Source organism: Muntiacus reevesi, chromosome 8 (assembly GCF_963930625.1).
Source record: "Muntiacus reevesi chromosome 8, mMunRee1.1, whole genome shotgun sequence".
NCBI lineage: Eukaryota > Metazoa > Chordata > Mammalia > Artiodactyla > Cervidae > Muntiacus > Muntiacus reevesi.
In genome coordinates, this window is record NC_089256.1 from 22,139,439 (window position 1) to 22,156,466 (window position 17,028).

The 17,028-nt window shown below is 47.1% G+C and overlaps 1 protein-coding gene across 1 annotated transcript in view; it reads left to right on the plus strand.

The window, feature by feature from the left end:
- The window catches only part of UMODL1 (uromodulin like 1), a 76,743-nt gene extending 61,789 nt beyond the window's left edge, over positions 1 to 14,954 (plus strand). Inside the window, exons 17-21 of the mRNA XM_065943291.1 lie at positions 5,939 to 6,084; positions 6,572 to 6,808; positions 7,414 to 7,573; positions 9,799 to 9,883; positions 14,773 to 14,954. Of these exons, the coding sequence (XP_065799363.1) occupies positions 5,939 to 6,084; positions 6,572 to 6,808; positions 7,414 to 7,573; positions 9,799 to 9,883; positions 14,773 to 14,954 (810 nt within the window). The remainder of the gene's footprint in view (positions 1 to 5,938; positions 6,085 to 6,571; positions 6,809 to 7,413; positions 7,574 to 9,798; positions 9,884 to 14,772) is intronic.
- Positions 14,955 to 17,028: the final 2,074 nt, after the last annotated feature.

Consider the following 17,028-nt stretch of genomic DNA (forward strand, 5'->3'; position numbering starts at 1 on the left):
AAATGGCAACCCACTCCTGTATTCTTGCCTGAGAAATCCCACGGACAGAGGAGCCAGATGGGCTACAGTCCATGGGGTTGCCAAGAGTCAGATATGACTGAACACATACATACACATACACAGGCCTACATACATCATGAAATACTTATCACAATAAGTGTAGTGAACATCCATCATCTCATATAGATACAAAATTTAAAAATAGAAAAAATTATTTTTCCTTGGGATAAGAGCTCTGATGATTTACTCTCTAACAACTTCCATGTATAAAGTGCAGAAGGGCTAATTATATGTATTATGTTGTGATACATATGAGGTATGATAAATCTTACCTCTCTAGTACTTATTCATCTTTTAACTGCAGGTTTGTACCTTTCGATCACCCTCATCCAATTCCCCCTCTCTCACTCCTGCCTCTGGTAACCACAAATCTGATTTATTTTTCTATGTTTGTTTCTTTTTGAAGTATATTGATCTACTGTGTTAGTATCTGTTGCAACGTAGTAATTCAATATTTCTATGCATTTCAAAATGATCACCATATAAGTCTAGTTCTGATATGTCACCATACAAAGGTATTAACTAGCTATTGACTATATTCCCCACACTGTACATTTCATACCATGACTCATTCATTTTGTAGCTGGAAGTTTATTTTTTTTTCTCTCTTTTTTTTTTTAAACATTTATTATTTATTTGGCTCTGCCAGATCTTAACTGCAGCATGTGGGAACTAGTTCCCTGACCAGGGATCGAACCCAAGACTCCTGAACTGAGAGCCTGGAGTCTTTGCCACTGGGCCACCAGGGAAATCCCTGTAGCTGGAAGTTTAAACCTCTTACTCTCCTTCACCTATTTCTCTCATCCTCCCTCCCTTCCTCCTGGCAACCACTCTTTGTTCTCTGTATCTATAACTATTTCTATCTTATGTTTGTTCGTTTGTTTTGTATTTTAGATTCCACACACAAGGGATAACATGCAGTATTTGCCTTTTTCGGTCTGACTTATTTCCTTTAGCATAATACCCTCTAGGTCTATCCATGTTGTCACAAATGGCAAAATTCCTTTCTTTTTTATGGCTCAGTAGTATTCCGTTATGTATATTGTTGTTCAGTTGTCCTGTCATGACTGACTCTTTGCGATTCCTTGGATAGCAGCACACAAGGCCTCCCTGTCCCTCACCATCTCCCAGAGTTTGCCCAAGTCCATGTCCATTGCATCAGTGATGCCATCCAGCCATCTCATCCTCTGATGCCCTCTTCTCCTCCTGCCCTCGATCTTTCCCAGCATCAGGGAATTTTCCAGTTAGTTGGTTGGTCGCATCAGGTAACCAAAATACTGGAGCTTCAATTTCAGCATCAGTCCTTCCAATGAGTATTCAGGGTTGATTTCCTTTAAGGTTGACAGGTTGGATCTCCTTGCTGTCCAAGGGACTCATAGGAGTATCCTCCAGCCCCACAGTTCAAAGATATCAATTCTTTGGCACTCTGCCTTCTTTACAGTCTAGCTCTCACAACTGTACGTGACCACTGGGGAGACCTTAGCCTTGACTATATGGACCTTTGTCGCAAAGTAATGTTTCTGCTTTTCAACACACTGTCTAGGTTTGTCATAGCTTTCCTGCCAGGAAGCAATCATCTGATTTCATGGCTGCAGTTACCATCTGCAGTGATTTTAGAGCCCAAGAAGAGGAAATCTGTCACTGCTTCCAGCTTTTCCCCTTCTATTTGCCATGAAGTGATGGGGCTGGATTCCATGATCTTAGTTTTTTTAATACTTAGTTTTAGGTCACCTTTTTCACTCTTCTCCTTTACCTTCATCAAGAGGTTCTTTAGTTCCTGTTTGCTTTCTGCCATTAAAGTGGTATCATCTGCATATCTGAGGTTGTTGATGCTTCTCCCGCCTATCTTGATTCCAGCTTATACCTCACCCAGCCCAGCATTTCTCATGGTGTGCTCAGCATATAGATTAAATAAACAGGGTGACAACAGACAGCCCTGTGATACTCCTTTCTCAATCCTGAACCAGGCAGTTGTTCCATACAGGGTTCTAACTGTTGCTTTTTGACCCATATATAGGTTTCTCAGGAGACAGCTAAGATAGTATGGTATTTCCATCTCTTTGAGAGCCTTCCACAGTTTGTTATGATCCACAAAGTCAAAGGCTCTAGTGTAGTTGATGAAACAGAGGCAGATGTTTTTCTGGAATTCCCTTGCTTTCTCTATGGTCCAGTGAAAACTGGCAATTCGATCTCTGGTTCCTGTGCCTTTTTAAAAACTCATTCTGTACATCCTAAAGTACTTAATTCGCATAATGCTGAAGACTAGCAGGCAAGTTCTTAGGCACGACCTTACTAGCACGGATTCAATTCAGTTCAGTCGCTCAGTCGTGTCCGACTCTTTGCAACCCCAACTAGCATGGGAAATGAATGCAATTGTCTAATGCTCAGCACATTCTTTAGTACTACCCTTCTTGGGAATTGGGATGAGGATTGACCTTTTCCAGTCCTGTGGCCACTACTGGGTCTTCCAGATTTGCTGACATATTGAGTGCAACATTTTGCTAGCATCATCTTTTAGGGTTTTTCAGATCCTGTGCTCATTTTTAAATTGGGTTTGTTTTTTTTTTTGATGTTGAGTTGTATGAGTTCTTTGTATGTCTTAGATATTAACCCCTTATCAGATATGTGGTGGGTTAGTTGCTAAGTTGTGTCTGATTCTGGCAATCCCACAGACTGCAACCCACCAGATTCCTCTGTCCATGGGATTTTCCAGGCAAGAATACTGGAATGGGTTGACATTTCCTTCTCCAGGGGATCTTCCTGACCCAGGAATTGAACCTGGGTCTCCTGCATTGCAGGCAGATTCTTTACCAACTGAGCCACCATATATCACTTGCAAATATCTTCTCCCATTCAGTAGGTTGCCTTGTTTTGTTGATAATTTTGTTCATTATGTAAGTTTTTAGTTTATATAGTCCCATTTGTTTACTGTTGCTTTTGTTTCTGTTTCCTGAGGAGACATATCAAAAAATACTAATAAGACCAGTTTCAAAGAGCACACTGCCTAAGTTTTCTTCTATAAGTTTTATGGTTTCAGGTCTTACATTTAAGTCTGTATTCATTTTGAACTTATTTTTTTGCATGGCATGAGAATTAACCAGTTTGATTCTTTGGCATGTAGCTGTCTAGTTTTCCCAAAACAATTTTTCGGAAAAGTTGACTTATCCTCATTGTTTATTCTCATAGATTAATTTCCCAAGTAAGTGCAGGTTAACTCCTGTGCTATAGATCTATGTGTCTGTTTAGGTGCCAGTACCATGCTATTTTAATTACTGTAGCTTTGTAGTTTAGTCTAAAGTCAGGAAGTATGATACTTCCAATTTTGTTATTCTTTCTAAAGATTGTTTTGGTTGCTTGGGGTCTTTATGCTTCCATACACATTTTAGAATTTTTTGTTCTAGTTCTGTGAAAAATGCCATTGGTTATTTTGATAAGGATTGCATTGAATCCATAGATTGCCCTGGTAAATGGTCATTTTAACAATATTAATTCTTCCAGTTCATTCACATAGTATATCTATCCATCTATTTGTGTTGGTCTCCAGTTTCTTTTATCAGTGTCTTACAGTTTTCTGAATACAAGTATTTTACCTCCTTAGTTAAATTTATTCCTAGGTTTTTAATTTATTTTTTGATGTAATTGTAAGTGAGATTATTTTCTCTGTCTGACAGCTTATTAGTTAGTTTGATAGCTCCTGTTAGTGTACAGAAATGCAGCAGATTTCTATATATTAATTATGTTTTTGCAACTTTACTGATTTCATTGATGAGGTGTTTTTGGTGTTGTCTTTAGGATTTTGGGGCTTCCCTGATAGCTCAGTTAGTAAAGAATCTGCCTGCAATGCAGGAGATCCCAGTTCATTTCCTGGGTTGGGAAGATCCTCTGGAGAAGGAAAAGGCTACCCACTCCAGTATTCTGGCCTGGAGAATTCCATGGACTGCATAGACCATGGGGTCACTATGGGTGCCATAGTCATGCCGGGGTCGAAAAGTCCAGCATGAGTGACTTTCACTTTAGGATTTTCTATGTATAGCCTCATGTCATCTGCAAAGGGTGACAGTTTTACTTCTTTCTTTCCAATTTGGATTCCATTTATTTTTTCCTTGTCTAATTGCTGTGACTAGGACTTCAATACTATGCTGAATAGAAGTGGTGACAGTGAGCATTCTTGTTTTGTTCCTGATCTTAGAGGAAATGCTTTCAGCTTTGAGGGTGATGTTAAAGAGCTGAAGATTCTTTGATGTAAACAAGTTTACCAGTTTGTCCAGGTCTGTTTAATATGCACATAAGTAAAACATACTCATTCTCTAATTTATTATAAAACAGCAAGTAAGGAGTAGATGCAGTAGCTGTAGAAGGAAAGATAATTTAAAATGTCCTCCTGTTCAGGGATTTTCTGATCATCACAGAGCAGACAATTCCCTTCCTACTCCTCTAAGCTTCATCCTGCAGATGAAGTTTTGTTTTCAGACCCGCTCAAATCAAGGCTTAATTGTCCCTTGGGTTTCTCGTCAGTTAGAGGCACAGGTCACATTAGTATTGGTAATCTCAGAATCTCTGTTTTCAGCAAATGCTCTACTGGCAACCTTATCAGGATTCGACCATTTGTCATACGGCTCATCCTCTGCTTTGCTCTATCGTCCTTCAAGCAGTCCAATAATATTTACTTTACTTGGCTGTGTATTTCCACCAGCTCTAATTCCAACTTCTTCATTGGCATAATTTTCAGCCATGCCTCTTGTTTCCTCTTCACACAAAATTTCCCTTGTCTAGTTCTAAACTGTTAAGGTTGGTGACTTTAACAGAAGCAGAACAAGGCCCACTGCTGGCCATGGTGCACAGTAAGTTTTACAACCACAGGTTACTCAGGCTGTTCCTGGTTGGTCCTGGGCTCCATCCTTCTAGTGATACTTTTGAAGGTGTCAATAAAGGGTATTGATCTTGGGGAGGCCACTGCCATGACAATCAAACCCCAAGCCAGTAGCCAAAGCAGCTCAAACAGATAATTACAACTTTAGGCATTTTGTCAAACAAAAGACTTTGCCTTCAGTACAACGATGGCAATTTTCACAGAAATTCTTATCTCCTCCTGCAATGTTCTCCACTAAATCAGATGATGAAACTGCCCATCTCAGGGTTTTCATCTCTGTTTTGACTCTGGAGAAATTTCAGAGCTCTCTTTGATGTTGGCAAGCCTATCTCCTTGTGCTGGTACACAACTGCCTGAACATCTTTGTTTCCTGCTAAACATTCACATTTAGAGCAGCCAGTCCTTGATACCAGCTGACCGTGGGGTCATTTCTCTAGCTTGAAACCGATTTACTTTGCATTTCTATTTATGGGCTTAACCTCGTTAATACGACAGGCATCACAGTGTTCCCTGGGGATGCGTGTCCTCAGGCGTGAACTGCATTATCGCCTCACCTCCCCCAGTCCTCTTCCAGATCACACTCATTTTCTTCAGGTTGCCCTCTGGACCTTTTGGTTCTGTGTTATTCTCCGCAGAATTATAGTGCAGTTTTCTGAGTCGAAGACTTTAACTGGTTTATTTTAACTTGATTTCTTGGGTGAGGGCGCTGCACTCTCATTTTCAGAAATGCCCTTGAGGATTATTTGGGCAGGAGCCTGATCTGTTGTTTGGGGTATCTGATCTAGTTTGTCTCTGGCTCTCTTTTAATGCAGAATAGGAGCACAGGAAATAGGCTAAACCAGTGTCCCAGTGTTAAGTTTGCTGCTTTATAATGGGGAAAAGTTGTCAGCGTTTTCACCCTTGGAGGGGGTAAACTTTAAACAGCCCCTGCACCCAGAGCCGTGGTCGGCAGCCACGTTGGGGGCCGGCTGGGGCCCGGGAGCTCACTCACTTCCCGTTTGTTCTCAGAACATGACCACTACGGTCGTGAGGACCACGCTGAGGAACGACGTGTCCCCAGAGGGCATCATCCACCACATGAAGATCGAGAGCCCCATCCACTGTGCCTTCCAGAACGACCTCCTGACCTCATCCGGCTACACGCCCGAGTGGGGGTGAGTGCAGCGGTCTCTCCCCTACTCCCTGGGGCTCACGCTCCTCCCAGCGCCTTCACCTGGGGGTTTCTTTAGGGCTTCAGCCACTTGAGGACCCTTCTGAGAGACTGAACATACAAATGGATACTGGCCAGGACTTGATTAACTGCCAGTTTCCCTAGATTTGTCCCCTTTTCCAGTTTGAACCAACCAGAGAAAGTCAGGTCTGCTCCCCTAGCCAGTCACATAGGATTCCATCAGGGCACCCCTGAGCTCCCCTTTTCCCTATGAAACTCACCCCCCGCCCTGCCTGCCTTCAGGTCTCCACCAAGCTCTAGTGACCGGGGCTGGCCCCAGCTCCGGCCAGCTTGGGGGGAAAAACAGCCTTTCTCTGCGTGTTTTCACTGGATGGTCTTTTATTTTCACCCTTCTCTGGAGTTGCATTTTGGGGAAGAACGGGAACAAGTGGGTCAAAGAAGCAGACTCCTGCAAACACTTCCTCTTGCAGGGTTTACACCATCATTGAGGACCTCCACGGCACTGGAAGTTTCGTCACTGAAATGCAGTTATTTATTGGAGACTCTCCGATTCCCCAAAATTACAGCGTGTCTGCCAGCGATGATGTTAAGATCGAAGTAGGGCTCTATAAACAGAAAAGCAACCTGAAGGTGGTCCTGACCGAGTGCTGGGCCACGCCATCCAGCAACGCCAGGGACCCGGTCATGTTTGGCTTCATTAACAACAGGTGAGGACTCAGGGGCCCCTGGGGACCTGGCCCCTGCTGTGTAGTCTGATTTTGTTGTTGTTGTTGTTGCTCAGCCATGTCCGACTCTTTGCAACCCCATGAACTGCAACATGGCAGGCTCCTCTGTCCTTCACTATCTCCCAGAATTTGCTCAAACTCATGTCCATTGAGTCAGTGATGGCATCCAAACATCTCATCCTCTGTCACCCCCTTCTCCTTCTGCCCTCAATCTTTCCTAGCATCAGGGTATTTTCCAATGAGTTGGCTCTTCACATCAGGTGGCCAAAGTATTGGAACTTCAGCTTTAGCATCAGTCCTTCCAATGAATATTCAGGGTTGATTTTCTTTAGGGTTGACTGGTTTGATCTCCTTGCAGTCAAAGGGACTCCCAAGAGAATTCCCAGACACAAGTGGATGCAGGCCTGGGTTTAGGCAGTGCCCTCAGAATACCCTCCTGTTGGGAACTGGAGACCTAGCTATTCTTGCCTACTTGGAGACCTGTGGGCAGGCTCTGGCTGCACTCAGGTGCAATGTAAGGAAATTCATCTGGCAACAAAAACAGGAGGGCCAGTTTAAAACTAATGAGTCACCTTCTGTCTTCGCAGCTGCCCCATCCCCAATACACACACGAACGTGATCGAGAACGGTAATTCCAACAAGGCCCGGTTTAAGCTGAAAATCTTTTCCTTCATCAACAACTCCATAGTCTATTTGCACTGCAAACTCCGCATCTGCATGGAATCCCCTGGAGCCACGTGCAAAATAGTAGGTGTTTTGCTATTCTAAACCTCTGGACTCAGGCTCTATGCTATGAGGAGGGAGGCTCCAGGATCAGAAGCCCAGGGTTTGGGCAGCTCTGGGAACTGGCTTCACAGAGGAAGGGCTGGGCCCCACAGAATTGGCTTTTAAAAGGCATGAAATGAGGTCTTGATGGTGGACAGCCTTGGGTGGAAGACTGATGTTCCTGGGTTGTTCACTCGAGCCCTTCCTGGGGCCATACCCTTCCATTGGCCATCACATCAGACCTTCCTTCTCATAGAGCTGTAGTGCTTCTCTTCAAGGTGATCAAACACATATTTAGGTGTAAAAATATTTTAATTTGAAATTCTTTTTAGCAAGTTGACGGAACGCTACTGAATCCTTGCCATTATGCTGTTCAACCTTTTTTTTTCTTTCCTATTCAACATTTATGCTGGGATTATGAATAATTTTACAGTCTCATTTCCTCAGACCTTTGAAACTGAGGTGTGCTTTGCGTTCCTGGGTTGGAGAGTTATTCTTCGTCCACAGACAAGTAGGTGCAGTGACTGTCACATGTCGCCTGTGGCAGAGGATGGCGTGGAGGGCTCTGCTGGTCTCTGGGTCAGCTACTGGCTGTTTCTCTTTCCTTTGGGGGACACGCTTGTTCCTGTGCTCCTCATGGAAGTTGGGTGGTTTTCCAGGGTGATCAGTGGCAGGGCATCGTCTGAATGCACAGGAGAAAAAGCCCAGTGACTCCCGGTTTTGTTGTTACTTTTTCTCAAACAGAAGATCTTCTGGAACAGCAGGAGGAGAGGAGCACAGACTCCCAGTGCTTGGCTGTGGAGGGACCCTGACCTGCATCAGCCCCTTAGAAACACTGAGGGGGTTTTATTATTGATTTATTTGGCTGTGCTGGGTCTTAGTTGTGGCACACAGGATCTTTAGTTGTGGCATGTGAACTCTTAGCTGGGGCATGTGGGATCTAGTTTCCGGACCAGGGATCAAACCTGGGCCCCCTGCATTGGGAGCGTGGAATGATCTTAATCGTTGGATCACCAGGGAGGTTCCAACCCTAAGGGTGTTAATGGCCACGACAGCCTCGGTAAGGAGCTGCCAGTTCTCAGATTCTCTGTAATATGGGCTGCACGTATTTCTTTCCAACTTCCTTTGGGATGGGTGTTTATTGTCTTCCCAGGGCTGCTGTAGCAGAGTGTGTGTGTGCATACCTGTGTGTGAAGTTGCTTCAGTTGTGTCCAATTCTTTGTGACTCTATGGATTCTAGCCCGCTAGACTCCTCTGTCCATGGGATTTCCCAGGCAAGAATACCAGAGTGGGTTGCCATACCCTCCTCCAGGGGATCCTCCCACCCCAGGGATCAAATCCACATCCTTTGCATCTCTTGCATTGGCAGGAGGGTTCTTTACCATTAACACCAACTAGGAAGCCCTGCTGTAACAAAGTACCATAGGCTTAAACAGCAGAAATCTCTCCCCACACAGCTCTGGAAGCTGGAAGTCAAAGATCAAGGTGTCAGCCAGGTTATTCCTCCTGAGGCTGTGGGGAGAATCTGTTGAGGTCCAGCTCTCTGGCTGGTCAGGGCCACCTTCTCCCTATGTCTTCACACATCTTCCCTCTGTGCTTGCCTGTGTCTGTGTGCAAATGCCCCCTGTTTACAAGGACAAACTCACACTGGGTTAGGATCCACCCTAATGGGCTCATCTTACCTGGATCCTCTGCAAAGACTTTATTTCCACATAGGGTCACATCCACAGGTACTGGGATTAGGACTGTAATGTCTTTGAGGGGAGGGAGTGCACTCCATCACAGGTATATAGTAAGTAGATTCTATGTCACTAGTAGATTCTATGTCACTGAAACTTTTTGTAAGGCAAAGGCTTGAAAAGGAGCAAGTGTCTACAGCAGGCTGGGAAGAACACAAAGGTGACTCTGAGATGAGGCCAGAGCTAGTAACTGAAGACAGCTCAGGGGGCTACATCCCACTTCCTCCAACCCGCCTGCTGCCTTGTCCTCCCTTCATCCCACTGGGCATCCAGCCTGGCACAGCCCTTTGGTCCAGGTGATCTGGCCTCCCCAACATCCTTCCCCCCTGACTGAACTCATCCATCGTGACTTGACGTTTCTAGCAGGAAACAGCGTGTGTGAATCAGTGTACTATCCCTGAGAGTGGGTACCTTTCTCATAACCATTGTTCAACTAATGTGAACACCTTTTCCCTACGAAAACAACAGAACTGTGATGACTTCCGGTCACTGAGAAGCAGCGAGCCATCCGTGATGCACCAGATGTCCTGGGGACCCCTGATTCGGTCTGAAGGTGAGCAGGTGACTCGGTTTAGACAACTAAACCTGGGTATTGATTCAGAAGCTGCTAGCTGTCCCCAAATGTCTGTTTTTCCCTCCTTCAATGGTAATAGAACCTTTAGTTTTTAGGGGACAGGTGGCTGCCAGGGAAAATCTATAGTTCCCAGCCAACAGCAAGAGTGGCTGCATGAGTGAGCTCTGGTTAATAAGATGCAAAAGGGAGTGTCAAATGTCCTCCTTATAAACACCTGGCACACACCCAGCTGCCTGACATGCAGGAGAGGTGGCTTCAGCTAGCCACCACCTGGGGCCATGAGGACCATCCAGACAGGAGCTGAAATGAGCTGGTGCCCCAGGACACCCTGGAGCAAAGCTTCAGGGCCAGGCTTGAGCTCTGACCTCCTATTTTTATGCCAGAAGGAAATAAACTTCCATTTTCTTTGTACCGCTATCTTGGGGTTTTCTCTTTCTTGCAGTTAAACCTAATTCTAGTTGATTTTCCCTTTTAATTTTGTTTCTTCCTAATCTGGATGGGCTTCTTTGTCTCTCTATTATCTTGTTCAAGAACTTCTGGGTTCTGGAGGCAGGGTGTAAACCAGGACAGGAGTCCTGACCTGAGCTTGGGAAGGAAGGTTTTTGGCCAATGATATTCAGCTGCTGGTTCTCATCCAGAATATTTCAGAGATTTAAAAGATCAGAGGTCCCCAGCCAGGCCCCACGCCTGTCCACTCAGGGTCTCCCGAGCTGGACTCCAGGCCCCGGTGTTTGCATTGGTCCTTGGGCGATCACTGGCCTGGGTCCTGGGACAATGCTTTTCCTGCCCTCTTCATTGTCTTAAATTGCCGAGAGCTGGTTGATCTGGGTCTCTAATATGAAAGAGAACATATGTGTGAATCACATTCACTAAGAATCATAAACTGAGAGGTTAAAATAACAGAAAATACTCCTGAAATCTGGAGACACAAATCCAAGATCACATAATGGGTGGTGCTGGCTCCTTCTAAAGTCTCTGAGGGCCTCCGTTCCAGGCCTGGCTCCCAGCCTCTGCAGGTCCTGCTGGGTGACCTGGCCGTGGCCGCCTCCCTCCAACCTCTGCCTCTGTCATCATGTGGCTTCTCCTGAACACCTCTGTCTTCTTACGGGGACACTGATCATTGAATTAGGGCCCTCTCCTACTTCAGTATATCTTCTTAACTAATGACGTCCGCAAAGAACCTATTTCCAAATAAGGTCGCATTCTGAGGCACTGGGGGTTCGGACCCAACACACATTTTTTTGAGGATTGTGCTTCAACATGTAACACTGTTTGCTGATCTTTTAAAGGAAGAATCCACCCAGGCAATCCTTGAATCTGTGCTGCCAACAGATCATCTGTCAGTATCATACTTCTTGCACTTAATTTTGGGAAATCGTCCATGGTCATTTGCTTTTCCAGAGAACATAATTTCTCAGTCACTAGAGTTGTATGTGTGTGTGTGTGTGTGTGTAAGAAGAAGTTGAGAAAGTTTGAGGTTAGTGTCCTGTAGGCTCCTGAAATGAACCAGTGGGAAGGGTCTGGAACAATTGTGGAGGAGGCTCAGAAGTGAGAAGCCTGGGGGTCCCCGGATGGCAACTGAGCTCAGCCTCTGGAAGGGGCCTGGGTTCTAGGCCCCCAACTCCTGGGTTTTTGCACACCTCCATCACTACCCCTCACTGAGATGTGTCCCCTTCACAGGGGCAGTGACAGGTTAGTGTCTTTGCAGAAGAAGTGGTCATGTACCTCACACCATGATGTCATCACCGCCCTGTGCGTGGCTGCTCACACTTCTGGGGGAGGACCCATGTCTTTTAAGTGTCTCATCCATCAGGGCTGACATGTGGATGCTATGTTTAAGGAGACATTCCCACTGATGGTGTGGGTCATGTTGCAATGCAGGTTCCCTCTCTATTTGGAATCATCTTTCCTGAACCAGTCACCATTGCTGGACCCTGATAACCAGTGGACAGTACTGACCTGTGGACTCCACTCGGAGCTGCTCTGAGTCTGTGGCTGGTTAAGAGCACTTGGCTGTAGGGAACAAGCCCAGCTGGAGAGGCAGCAACCAAACAGCTTCACTTGCCTCTGGAGCTGGCAGTCTGGGGCTGCGGCTAGACTCCATGGGGCCAGCCATGGGGGATCTCTTCTGCTTTTCTGCTGCGGCATCCTCAAGGGAGATAGTGCCCCCTATGGTCACAAGTTGGCCCCTGACATGAGATACAGGAGGAGGGAGTATCCATGGTACCATCCACTGGAAGCTAGATTTAAGGGCCAGCTGTGAATGAATTGTTAGGAAGCTGGTGACCCAGACTCTTGGGGCCTCTGGTTCCTTAGAAGGTTGCAGGTGCTCCAGCAATCATTCCCAGTATCCTCATCCCAGTGTGGCCCTCCCTCTGGAAGACAGGGTTGCCTGGTTTCCAGCTGACCCGTCATATAGGGAGTCTGAAGGGAGCCTCTTCTAAGTCATCGCTGACCACTTTGTTGTAAATGCCCGAGCTGTGACTGGGGGGCCCAGAGCAGCAGGCACTTTAGGCCATAGCCCCAGAAATGGGAAACGGGATCTCAAGTGTTCCTTGTTGCCCAGGAAGGCATTCCTAACCAGACCTTTCTGATAAGCTCGTGTAATAAGATTGAGATAAAATTTACGTAATATAAAGTTAACTTTTAAAATAAACTACTGGGTAGAATTTAGCATATTCACAGTGTGGTATGACCATTACCTTTCTCTGGTTTCAAAACATATTCATCCCCCAAAGCAGTTCCAAGCCCACAGAGAGTGAACCCCCAGCCCCAACCCCACCCCTGAAACCATGAGGTCTGCTTCCTGACTTGTTTCCCTAGAAACAGGATCACATGACTACTTGTGGTCCTCGGCAACCGTACCTGTCATTCAGCGCAGTGGATGTTTTCAAGGCTCATCTGCGTCCTACGTAACGTGTGGCAGAACCTCCTCCCTTTTATGGCTGAAAGCCATTCCTCTGGGTGATGGACCACATTTGTTTGTTCATTCAGCCTTTGATGTATTCGGGTCTGTTTCCCCTTTGTGCTGCTGTGAACCTGCATATACGAGTATTTATTTGCATCCCTGTTTTCAGCAGTTTGGGGTCCAGACTCCATGTGCTTTCTTGCCCCCGAGTCTGGGGAAGGCCGGCTCCCTGGTGCTGAGTTGCATGTGGGTACAGGCAATATGTCCCTGTGCCGAGTCTGCTGAGCTCTCTGCCCCCATCTGCACTGCCTGTGGCTCCCACCTGGCCTCCTCTTCTTGGCCAGTGACCATCCAGGAGATAAGCAGGAGGAGCTGTCCCCTCTGCTGTGCTCTCCTGGGCTTGAGGCACCTATCCTGGCAACTCTGGGAGCCCCTGGGTTCTCGGGCACATGGAGCAGCTGCTGCAGGAAAGCCTATTCCATCACAGGCTCTGACCTGAGTCCTGCATCTTGGGGCGATGCTGGGGCCAGCCGGGACCTGGCCCTGCTGCATGGGTTGAGCTCCTACCTGCACCATCTCACCCCTGAAGGTGTTACCCAGTCCAAGCTCGCTCCATTCACCCCACCATAGGTCAATAAATCTGAGAGACAGGGGGTTAAGATAAGTGAATTTATTCAGGCAGCCCGCTGACTGAGAAGATGGCAGGCTTGTGCCTCAAAATAACCATATTGTCAGGGTCTGGGTGCCAGGTTCCTTTATAGAGTCAGAGAGAAAGAAGCAAGGAGGAACTAAAGTCAGAAGGCAGAACAGAGAGGGAGAGGCAGTGGGGAAGTAAAGTGAAAGGGTCTTCCGTCTTGCAAAACATCTCCAAGGGAATGGCCAACCTTTGGAAGGGGTGTGCTAATCCCTTCTCTTCACAGGTGGGTGAGTTCAGTCGCTCAGGTGTGTCCTACTCTTTGCTACCCCATGGACTGCAGCACGCCAGGCATCCCTGTCCATCACCAACTCCTGGAGCTTCCTCAAACTCATGTCCATTGAGTCAGTGATGCCTTCCAACCATCTCATCCTCTGTCATCCCCTTCTCCTGACTTCAATCTTTTCCAGGATCAGGGTCTTTTCCAATGAGTTAGTTCTTCATATCAGGTGGCTAAAGCATTGGAGCTTCTGCTTCAACTTCAGTCCTTCTAATGAATATCCAGGACTGATTTCCTTTAGGATTGACTGGTGGATCTCCTTGCAGTCCAAGGGACTCTCAAGAGCCTTCTCCAACACCACAGTTCAAAAGCATCTTCGGTGCTCAGTTTTCTTTAAAGTCCAACTCTCACATCCATACATGACCACTGGAAAAACCATAGCTTTGACTAGATGGACCTTTGTGGGCAAAGTAATGCCTCTGCTTTTTAATATGCTGTCTAGGTTGGTCATAGCTTTTCTTCCAAGAAGCAAGTGTCTTTTAATTTCATGGCTGCAGTCACCATCTGCTGTGATTTTGGAGTCCCCCCACAAAATAAAGTCTCTGTTTCCATTGATTTCCCATCTATTTGCTATGATGTAATGGGACCAGATGCCATGATCTTTGTTTTCTGAATGTTGAGTTTTAAGCCAACTTTTTCACTCTCCTCTTTCACTTTTATCAAGAGGCTCTTTGTTCTTCTTCACTTTCTGCCCTAAGTGTGGTGTCATCTGTGTATCTGAGGTTATTGATATTTCTCCCGGCAATCCTGACTCCAGCTTGTGCTTCATCCAGTCTGGCATTTCGCATGATGTACTCTGCATGTGGGTAGGGTCGGGTTATCTATGAGCTGAGCAAAGGCACTCTAGCTTACAGACAGGCAGAGGGACAGAGTCCACTGAGGCTGACTATTGTGTATGATTGTGATAACAACCAAAAGCAATGAAAAGCAAGTTAAAGAAACAGTTCCAACATGGAGTCAGAACTGGCTTTTTTTGTGCAACACAGGGTCACCTCCGGCGGCAGGGCTGGGCCTGGGAGCCGGCTATCTGGTCCTCATTTTGGGGGCTGCCTGCACCTTGGTGGCTGGGGCAGTTGCCCTCCTCGTCTGGCATTACCAGAGAATGACTGGAAAATACGACTTCAAAGCCGGGTCCGACAACTTCAGCTACCAGGCGTTCCACGAGTAAGGAGCCCGGCTGCCCCAAAGGTGGGTGACAAGCGAGACCCTCTGACATGCGAGTCCTGCCTTCGCCACTGATGGTGACCACACAGCGTGTCTGGGGGTTTTGGCTGCGGGTAGATTTGTGGGTGTTGGTGTCTCATGCCTGCAATACTGTGTGATTTTTAACACGAAATATATATTTGGTCTTCATCCACTGTTCCTGGTACACGTGTGTATGCTCACTTGCTAAGTCACGTCTGACTCTTTTGTGACCCCATGGACTATAGCCCACCAGGCTCCTCTGTCTGTGGGATTCTCCGGGCAAGAATACTGGAGTGGGTTGCCATGCCCTCCTCCAGGGGATATTCCTGACCCAGGGATCAAACCCGCATCTCTTATGTCTTCTGCGCTGGCAAGCAGGTGCCACCTGGGAAGCCCAACTTCAGCTCAACTTTCCTCTAACATTAAAGACAACAGCCGCCTTGGCCGGGTGCCTTCTCGTCTGATTTGGGACCCACAAGGTGTGGTCATGAAGACCCTTCCATTTACTGACCCTGCTCCATACTGTCCTCAGTGGGGGTACAGTCACACGGACATGCTCCGCAGTGGCTAGCCCATGTCCCCTTCTTCCATCCCCACGTTTAGCCTGTCATTCTTTCGAAATAACAGACCTTCAGCACAGTTCAGTTCTACAGTGTGGTAGACCCGGGATTCTTTGCTTAAATGAAGACAGCGGGCTCAGAGAGCTCAGGTCAATCGCCCGGGTCACACAGCAGAGCCTGGGTTACTTCTCCATGAGGCAGCGTCTCTTTCTGGTCGACTTCATTGTGGCCAGAGAAACTGTCCCCTGGAGACTCTGGGAGCGTGATGTCCTCACCTGATCTCACCTGGCCTCAGCCCCCATCAACCTGAGAGCCCGTGACTCCAGGCCCTGGAGCCCTAACATCCCCATGGGAAGGACTGGGCCCAGGGCCCATGACCACCCTGCATAGAATCACAAGGACATTCCAGTTTCTTACTTCAGATATAAAATAAGAATGACAACAGGGAGGCCAATACTTTTCCTGGGGCATTTCCAAAGAAATCTGGTGAGTTGACCAGGGAGGCTGGCCCCTCCGCAAAATTAAGACACGGAGGGAAAATTGGCCCCTGGTCTTTTCTTACACTCCTGGGACTTCTGTCTTCCAAAGTATATAAGGAAGAAATCGATAACTAGTTCTCAAGTTCTTGCAAAAATCTACTCTTTGGAAAACATCAAACAAACCTCCCCAAGGTTGACACCTGGCAGAGCCCCAGGAGGCGATGAGCCGTGTCCGGGTGGGTGGTCCACAAACAGTGCAGACGCACCAAGTCCCCAGGGTGTGGCCGCCTGGCTCAGGTGTGTGCACCCGTCACACCTGCTTGCTTCCCCGAGGGAGTGGCCCTCACCCAGACCAGGTTCCCATACTCCCTGGGAGTCCCTGCCCTTTTATTGGGCCCAGCCTGGCATTGTTCAGCGAGCACAGATGTCGCATCCTTAGGATTGGCAGTAACTCTCTACTCACCCTCCCAGGGTTTCCAGCAGAAACCTTGTTTTTCCTGGGACAGACTGACCCAGATGATCTTCCCATGCAGGTAGCTGTGCTCAAGTTCCAGTCTTCACTCGAGCCTCGATGGGAGCCTGTTTTGTCCTCCATCCAGGCTTCGATGAGCACCAGAGATGAAGAACGCACAGACTACGCTTACCCCCAGGGAGCCCGTCCTCCATGTGGACCCCAGACAATCAGCGGTGCCAGGAGGGTGAGAGGAGCTGGTGGAGAAGCATGCAGGAGCCCGGACGCCAGGAGCCCCAGACACACGGATTTTCAAACCAAGCTCCAATAAACAGCTCTGCCATCACCCAGAGCTCCCAGCCCTGTTACCACCCCAACTGGTCCAAGTCCCTGTCTTGGCTTTGCTCACTATTGACACCTATCACCTACCACCCAACCACCCAACCATCCTTGTGCCCCTCTGTTAAATACATAATATTTCACTTTCTCAAAAATATTTGACATCACACTTGAAATCCTATTTTTAAAAATAGGTCAGTCATAAAAAAATACTGCTAATGTGATTTT